General features: G+C 41.3%; 1 protein-coding gene across 1 annotated transcript in view; it reads right to left on the minus strand.

Moving 5' to 3' along the window:
* The window catches only part of SPTBN5 (spectrin beta, non-erythrocytic 5), a 92,853-nt gene extending 89,527 nt beyond the window's left edge, over nt 1-3,326 (minus strand). The window contains exons 1-3 of the mRNA XM_072930011.1: nt 3,241-3,326; nt 2,147-2,227; nt 1,045-1,161 (exon numbers count right to left, since the gene is read on the minus strand). Of these exons, the coding sequence (XP_072786112.1) occupies nt 1,045-1,155 (111 nt within the window). The 5' untranslated portion in view covers nt 1,156-1,161; nt 2,147-2,227; nt 3,241-3,326. The remainder of the gene's footprint in view (nt 1-1,044; nt 1,162-2,146; nt 2,228-3,240) is intronic.
* Nucleotides 3,327-9,393: the final 6,067 nt, after the last annotated feature.

Genomic DNA, 9,393 nt, shown 5'->3' on the forward strand with positions numbered 1-9,393 from the left:
AACAAGTACATTGCAGGAACTTCAGACGGGCATTTTTATCTCTGAACTTGAAGGCATTTTTAAAATGAGAAAGTAAATGTCTACAGCTAAAGAGAACTAATTTCCTACACCATGAAAACCTAACTTTCTGCAGGAGGCAAAACAAGTATGTGTTGCGCTTGTTCACTACCGTTATGAAAAATAAATTTGAAAGTTTGTTGTGCTCTCCAGCTGCCTTTCTACAAATCACATACTTAAAACATTACACTGAAAAAACACATCTGGTACTGAAATACGGTGATGAGCTACAGTGGACCCAGTGGCCTAGTCCTGCTTGGTGTTCCCAGCATCCATTTTCATTACTACCTACTACAGACTCCAGAAAATGGAATTGGTTTGGATGACATCATTCCTTTCTGTGCCATAGCTACATCATTTGTGCCTGAAATTTTATCTGCAGTAAGTCTGGAGACTGGAATATGCTGGCATTACCTTCCGCATACATATCGACTGCACACTAGCTCTGAAGATTTTTTGAAGTCTGAGAGCTAGAGAAAACAAACTGATCTGTACTTGCATGGCAATATGTCTGAAATTCCCCAAAATTAAGGGTAATTTTTCAGAGCTTTTGAGCAGCAACTCTAACTGAACTAATCAGGCAAAGCACAAAGTCAGAATTTTTGGCCAGGCAATTAATAATTGAGCATTGCCTGGGGAAACTCTGATGTCTGCAGATAATTTATTTACAGGTAAAAGAAGCAAATAAGGATTTTCCTCTGAGAGGATCACCAATGTAAAATGGACATCACAATGTGATGATGGAGTTATACAGTCTACAAAATTAACCTTGATTTCAGAGAAGATTGATTTCAGAGGTACCATGGACAAAGGAGACAGATGTGAGGTAAAATATAGAAGATGGAGCACTCTAATTAGTCAAATCCTTCCTTGCTTGCATTTGACAACATTCAGAAAAAAATACATTAAAAATAACATAAAAAAAAAAGATACAGTTTGTAAAATAAAATAAAACAAAAAAATCTTCAAATTGAAGGAGCTACCTACATTATTCCTGGAGAAGACGTTGTTCATCCAGTTGGTGAAGGTTTTCTTTTGCATGGACATACGCTGCTCCTGCAGCTTTTTGATATGATCTTTTTCATATTCGGTGCCCATGGTCACCTAGGAAGTCAGAAACCACAGTAGGCTGCTGAGAGCTGAAGAGATCTGCCAGGCCACCTACAAAAACCACTCACATGCCCAGTGTATATAGGAAACTCAGCACCAACAGGTACAAGATTCAATACCACACCCAATGTAATACTTTCATTTCCTTTTGCTTGCACTTTGCACTTTAATTTCACCAACTTTATTTTTAACTTGCTTGATCTCACCCTTTAAAAATACATCTCTAGCTTCAGGATGAAAATGTGACATGTATCTCTGCAGCTTTATTTTCTTGCTCTCAGCCTTCACCCAGTGTCCTTGATCCCACGAGGATCACCTCTACCTGAAAGCCATCAATAACTTCCTTGGGTGTGCTGAAAGCACCTCACAGAGAACTGATCTCAGACACTGCCAAAAGGAGGAATCCAAAAATCACTGCCAGAAAGAAAAAGTGTGTTGTGTTCTCTGAGGACTGGTTAAGGATCTGTCCTTGGCTTTCAGACTTTCTGTACTTCCAACAGAAATCAAAGAGCTGCTTGGAAAGGAAATGGAACCAGCTTGATTCTTTCCTCTCATGGATTCAGTTTTTGCACATCTATCACAGTAAGGATGGTGACACAGGTCCATAATCACATGAAAAAGGTCCTAGCATTATTCCTCTTCCCTGTTCTTGTCTACCTCATCCATACCAGTGAAAAGTCAGGCTTGTAATTTCTACACAGAACCCAAGATGAATATTCAGAAAGATTAGAAAGGAGGAGTCTTGCCTTTAGAGTCTGTGACACAATAAACTGGATTTCAGCTCAGCTGAATAGCGCTTTTGAAGACACTTGGCTTACATTGTAAATTGTAACAGCAGTGGCCTTGCTGTTATGAAGGCAAGAGGATTATTTTAAAAAATTAAAAAAAAAAGAAAAATCAGTGTATGATTCATGGCTACAGACAATTTTAGTGACCAAACATCATATTATGACAACTACTGTCATAATATAAGTATTACCTGGATATCACCCTGACTGGGAAACCAAAAAACCCGTTGTAGTGATGGGAGAGGAGAGAGGTGTCTACTGCTCTCAACCCACTGCAAAGAGAGAAGAGAATGAAAAATTAAAACATCTGAGAAACTATGAGAGTGTGGAGCAGTGTGACATACTTCCCAAAATTCCATGTTTGTTTTGCAAAGGCAAAGTTCTGAACAGTTATGGGCTTTGTACCCACTTAATTCATAAAACATAAAATACTAGAAAGAAAATTTTATCTGTCCTATCATGAGAGGACAGCAACAGTGAACCAGCAACAGCAGCCACTGTAAATGGGAAAGCCCTTACCTGATAGGTTTCCATGCTCTGATTAGTATTAAAAAAACTTGCCATTTTATAATATTAAGAGATGTGGAAAGTGCAGAAGCAATGACTTCTTTCTGCATTTTTTTGATATTTCTTTTTGGGGCAGATATTTCTTAACCCTCAGAGCCTGACTTCCTCAGAACAGGGACAGCATTGAAGCTTGGTGGTTCAGCAACCACACAGGGAAGGGTTATAACTGTAGATGAAAGCCTAATGAAAGGAAAAATTTAGCAAAATCTGAAATAGAATTATGGAGAACATTCACTCAACATTTTCTTATCTTGTGAGCTAGTTCAGCACTGCCTACTTTCTCCATTTGAAGAGCAGATATTCAAAGAATTGCCTTTCCCTGCTGGAGAGGTGATATTAACTCTCTCCCATGTAATAACCCATCTCATAATGCCATTTCTGAGTTTGCCAAATGCTTCTCAGAACATCTGCAGGCCCCTTTTTTTCTTTTTTTAAAGGATTCCTATCCAAATACTGCAGTCACCCTGAATAATGACAGAACTGGTTTCATTTAGGTACAAAGGAAGATTATTTGTTGAGCTACTGCGTCACGTAACAGCTCATCTGTTTCATCAAGTTAGAAATGCTCCCTGGATGGGTAGATGGTTATCTAAAGACACATCTATTATAGATTACCTGCATTTGCAGGATGCAGAAACAGTGCTAGGAACAAAAACTAGTCATAGTGGTACATTACAAGAAAAAAAAAATCAAAGAACATGAAAAAAAATGGACTTACCCAGTTTTGGAGGAAGTCCTTTCTGACATCCAGCAGCTGGTTTTTCTGAAGAATGACTTCCACTGGATCCACTCCTACATTCACCTCATTGCTTTAATGCAGTGACCTTTGCTTTCAGGAACAGAGATCGAGTATTTATGATCTACCTATGAACCTCTCACCTGATCTGAAAGAAATTAACCCATCAGGACACAATGGGAAAAGGTTGTCACTGGCCTTGTCCAATTCTTATGCTCAAAAATAATATATGAAAGTCACCAAAATTACTGTAAACCAGTTGAAAAGTCATACATAGCTCTGAGGCTCAGGTAAAGAGCATCTTGCACAATTAAACTGGAGGTTCTGACCTTCTAAAGAAATTCTTACCTTGAAATTTGAACCTGACAATGGACTCAGGAAATAAAGCATAGCAGAGAGTACAAAGATTATACTCTCAAAGATTGTACAGAGAGCACAAAGATCAGAGCAATAAGCCAAGTGTTTAAACTGGGACACAACAAATTAGAAGGTGAAACCATCAAGTGTTAGGAATTTGCTCAGCACTGCTTTGAGGACACTTCTGTGCACAGATACCTGCTGCTGGCAAGGCAACTGGAGTCAAGCTGGCAGTCTCAGCTGATTCCAAAGTGAACTATTCATGGGCTTCTCATTAATAACAAAAGGGAAAATAATTCTGGTGACATATATATAGCAGTGAGTCCCTTCTGGCCTTTACAAAGTCACATGTGCACAGGTCACATTTACCTGGCATCATTACCAGGAATCAGAAAGCTGCTGCTGGGAATCAGTACTAGAAAATGCATCTGAAATCAGAGGCTGTAAGGAAAGACATCAAGCTCAGAGATGAGGTAAGGGAATAGCAGTGTTTTCCCTTTTAGCAAGTGTAGTTAACTAGCCTCCAAAAGGCACAGGTGGAAACAGAAGAAGAAATTAGGAATCCATCCAAGCTCAGGATAGATAAAACTTTATCAGTAGATTCTGTGTCTTCATATACACATTAGAAAAATATAATACATAATGTGCACATAAAACATAAAACTACTAAAAATAAAAAAGTTGAACATTTATATTACAGGTATTTCTCAAAATATTTCTTCCAGATTCCTGGACATGTGTCCTGGACTAGCCAGCTAATACTGTTGTGTCCTGACTAGCCAACTAAGGTGTTGGTTTAAATCTGGCACAGGTTGGGTAGGTTGTGTGTGTTGAGAAAATGTCCTTGCTCTTTTCAAATAGAAGGCAGAGGACCAGTGAGTGAATGGGTCCTGGATGCAGGTATTTATCCCGATTGCAAGTTAATTATTATCTATATAGTTAAATGTGCAAATCACTGTCTTTGCTTTTTATGATAACACAAGGCAATCAAAGATATGGTATAAAATTTTGCTAAGTCCTGAATATCTATCTAAAGTTCAAAGTTAAATGGTGGACAGTTATGTGACAGTGATAAATAAAGCCATTTCCTCAGTTATTTATATCCTAACAAAGTAAGAGGAAGAGCACAACAATATTTGCGTGCAGTTTCCTGGAGGGATCAGGAAAAAGATCACCCACCTAGGCTAATTATGGGCCCTCTCTTGCTGCCTTTGCAGAGAAGGAAAGCCTTTCCACCGACCTCAGGAAGAAGGGCCCAGAGTACCCTTCCCTTGCCTTGTTTCCAGCCTGAAGTGGTTTTCCATGATGGCAATGTGTTTCTTTGTTTCTTAACAGGAAGGAATCTGATGCCAGATATCCCTCTACAAAATAGCCACCAGTAAGATGTGTTAGGATTTCTTACCACCCTTTCTTATCCGCCCACATCTTGTCCTGCTTAAGAGGAAAATGAAGACTATGGAGATCAAACAGACCTCATGCACAAGCAGCCTGTCCCCAAAACTCCACAGTTCCCAGCCCACCCCGCACTGCTCCTCCCCTCCTGGCAACACCACATAAATCAAAGAAGGACATGACACTTATTTCTACTTGAATTCTTTTTCTTATATGTCATCATTGTCCTCCTCTCATAACATGCATGTGAATTCTCATCTCCTCTCTCAGATGGGAAGAAATGTTTAATTCCCTTGCCATAAAAAACATAGAAGTGGCAGTCACAGGGATGCAGATGCTGAGTTTGCTGCTACCACTCCCACCCCTGATCTTAAGAGAGGGCTGATCACCATGAGCTTCCCCAGGGCAGCAAAGGCTGTGCTCTCCAGGCAGCAGCACTGCCTTCCCCTCCTCATTGCCCTTGCCCACGGGGGTGGAGGAGTCTGCCAGAGAGGAGCACACATACACAGTTGGATGCAGATGCCTTCCTGGGCTAAAGCATCCCCATCAAGGTCGTTTGTAGCTGACAAAAGTCCTGTAACTTAATGAGCCTCTCATTGTACCAAGCTCCTACAGCCGTGCTCTGTGCTGCCACTGAGCAAAGCCAGCTCCGATTTCAAAGCCGTGTGACCACACGCATGCCTGCCCTTGCGGGGAGCCCAGTCTATGCACAGGGCTCAGGTGAAAGGTTTGGCACAATCCATCACCCTCCATTACGTAGGCTGGGCTTATGCACCTTTCTGAAGGTACAAGAAAATCCTGTCTGATCCCTGCTAAGTTGAGAGTCTCAAAGAAAATAAGCATGTTAAATGAAAATACGTGCATGACAGCTTGGCCCTTTATCCCCCACTGTGTCTCCAGTCATGTCACTTCCACAAGTAAGAGTCTCAGGACATTGGACTCCATGGGGTATAAAGGCAGCCCCCTCCCAGGGCTACAGTCTTGTAGCTCACAGTGTGCCAAGCAAGCAGAGAAATCATCCTGCTGCCTGGGGCCAGCAATCTGGGTCCTACAGGTGGTCCTTTCCTTCTGCCACCCTCCCCAGCACCAGCAAACAGCTGATGTTCAGTTTCATCAACATAGTGTAGACACAGGTGAGCTCAACCATGATCCCAGAATGTTTCTCAACCCCATCTAAGCACATTCCTAACCACCCACTACATGTAACTTTAGACCTCATTGCGGCACAGAGGAACTATACTTTGGATATTGAGAAGACCAGAGAGGAGCAGACAGTAAGTTATTGCAAGAAGCTGTTCACTCATTTGGGAATGGAATACTGGAGCTGAAGAAAAGTTGGGAGGAGTTAGTCAAAAGCAGTTGAGGAGAGGCATGGCAACCTCCAGCTCAGTCTGCAGAGATTCCCTGCTTTCAGAGGCCTCTCAGCTGAACTTCTGTCCCAAAATAGCCATGTATTTCTCTCAGCTTCTTTCCCCGAAGGACCTCAGCACACCACCCCCAGACACCCCCTTGCCCTGGCCCCTACATACCTGCTGTGCCAGCACTGCTGTCACCAGCCACCCTGGAGTGCCACCCACCTGCAGGCAGGGGGGTCCACAGTGGACGAAGCTTCTCTTAAAGCTGGGCTCTGCCTGGGAGCATCTAACCCGGCATGCCGGGTGATGCTGGGTTGTTATAAACCTCAGCCTCCTCGTGCTCCAGTCTAAACTAGAAGTTGCTTTTCTCTTTGAATAGTTGGCTAGCAGCGACATGACATCAACAGGGAGCAGAACTCAAGCAGAACAGTTGAATTACATCATCCAAAGGAACTGGAGCCCCTCACTGCATTTGAAAAAGAGGACAGCTTAAAGCAAAATCAGATGGATTTATTTTTCCTGGCATGAAAAAGTTCAGTCATCTTTTTGAAACAGAAAATATATGTTTGCTTGTTTAGTCATGAGTTAAAGACATTTTCTCCTTGGAGCTGTTTATATTATCTTGAAATTTTCCTTCTGTTTCTGAACTTCAAATAGTTAACATAAGAGTTTCAAAGGCTTTTTGAGATGAACACATGGGACAAAGGACTTTCAGTCTCTTTCCACTTCATACAAACATAGATAAAAGGTTTCAAGTGACAGAATAGCCTTAATATTTTGGAAACTGAAACTGAGCTTTAGAAATCACCACGCTGGCACTGCCAGATCCAACTAGCTATTTTTATAATTTAACTAGGTAATTCCATTTTTTTCATTGCTACTAATGAAGACTGTTGCATGAGAGTGAAACTTCCTATTCATAGCTGTATTTTCTGGAGTTGTTAAAGCACTTAGCTCCATTTGTTGATGAAAGAAAACTGTGGGATTCACATATGGAAGTGGCTCCCAGCACCCTTAGTGGCAGAGCACTGCACCTACCCCCAGGGACAGTGCACACCATGGTGTGCTCTCAGGTTTTGGTCCCTCACTGCCCTGACCAGCAGACTACTGACTACAAACCAGCCCAGCCATCCCCATTTCCTTGTGAAGGTGTCCAGTCATGTGGAATGGTTGAAGGTCATTGGCAAAAACACTGCATAAAGGTTTAACAAAAGTGTATAAACAGTTAAAATTAAAGGTGCGAATTTTAGCAGATGCGAGCTAAGACACCGTAATACAACATTAATAAAAATGGCAATTACTCTCTATTGTAGGCAAAAATTTCCAAACCTTGAGCTTATTGGTTATACTTACACTGTTTGTTAAATTCTTACTTTCAGACTAGAAACAAAATAATGCATTTTGAGAGAAAAAACCCACAGACTTGTCAAAAAAGAGAATCACTAAGTATGAACAGCATGTTTCAGCAGTTCCTTGTTTAACAAATTGAAAAATGGTGAATATAGAAATCTTACAGAATATCTGAAATACAGCACCTGGTGTGTGATACATACCATTCATGAGCTATTTTCACTACAATGAAATCTTCAGAGCTCCAGACTGGGGTGGAATATGGGTTGCTGAGCTAGCAAGACTTTGGAAAGATCATGGACAAACTCCACCTCAGAGAAAAGAATAGGTGGGAAAACAAGTTAGATGTGGCATTAGTGAGCTTCCAGTATTCACTGGACCAGAAACTGAGTCCATAGTCTATCAGCAGGTACAAATCTGTGCTAGCATGAAGTCCTCCAATGGGAAAGGGAGAGGAATCTGCCTCAAAACTATGGCTTCCATCCATATTTCCCCCTTAGGTTGGTCAGAAAAGCTGCATAGATTGAGAACTTCTGAACATACTGGTGAAAAACCACTTCATCTTCCTGATTGTGTTTTGATCACAACAGGTGTTTATTTGGTATGGATATTTATTTCCAGCTCATTGCTGTGATCCCTGAGTGAAGGAAGGCACTTTTAAGAGATGCATTTGTTCAACTGTCTGAGCAGGGCAGGGCAGCCAACCTTTTCTCCTGTGTTTTCCTTGCCAAGTCAGGCAGGCAAGCCCAGGGGTCAAGCTTTCAAAAGGTCCTCTGCACTCACAGTTAGTGCTTGCAGCATGGCAAAATCAGAGAAACACAGAGCAGTGTCTGCTCCAAAGGCCCTACAAATGCACCAGACATGAGAGCAAATAAGGTTTGGAGAAACTAAGTGGCACCCCAGTACTCTTATTTTTCAAGGTTAGTACTGCCACAGGAGTTAAAACAGAAATGTTTCACAGTTTAAGAGTGCAAAATATTAGAAGCAACAATTACTGCAAAACTTACAAACTGGTAGCATGGACAGTTGCCTACTTTTTCTATTATCCAAATACAAATAGTGGATTAGAGAGAACAACTGCTGAAGTGTGTTTTAAATTTTCCAAAGTCTGAAATGCCTTATATGCGGCGCATGTAAAACAACATTCTATTAAAAACAAAACCCCAAAGAGCAACCCTCCCACCTTTAAACATCACTAAAACCTCCCCTTCTTTAGATTATTTTTTATTTTTGTAAGGAGATCCAGCAAGCCACTGCAGTTCAAGCTCTACAGAGCCTCCAGCCAAACATGTTGTTTGCATGTGAAACACTTGCTTTCATGTGACATATGGCACCAACACTGCTACACAGGAACTCCGCAGCAGCTGAAACCTGACCACAGCAGAGCAATGGCTAAACTGTAGCATCCTGATGGCACAGATACACCTTTGGAAATACCTCCAGATGTGCACATAGAGGAGAAAGAAGGGGTTGGAGGATTAATTTCAACACAATGATAAAATGAATGTTCTATTGATGCCATGGGTTATTCCCAAGTAGTAGGCAGCGTGGTGTGGAAGATGTCTTTGGATTTTTTAGGACAAACACATTAAAGTGCTAAGCTGCTATTCAATCAACTCTTACTTTTCAAGGTTAGTACCCCCACTGAAGTTAAAAGTACCACCTTTGAGATCAAGTTTCA

This window comes from Taeniopygia guttata, chromosome 5 (genome assembly GCF_048771995.1).
Source record: "Taeniopygia guttata chromosome 5, bTaeGut7.mat, whole genome shotgun sequence".
Taxonomy (NCBI): domain Eukaryota; kingdom Metazoa; phylum Chordata; class Aves; order Passeriformes; family Estrildidae; genus Taeniopygia; species Taeniopygia guttata.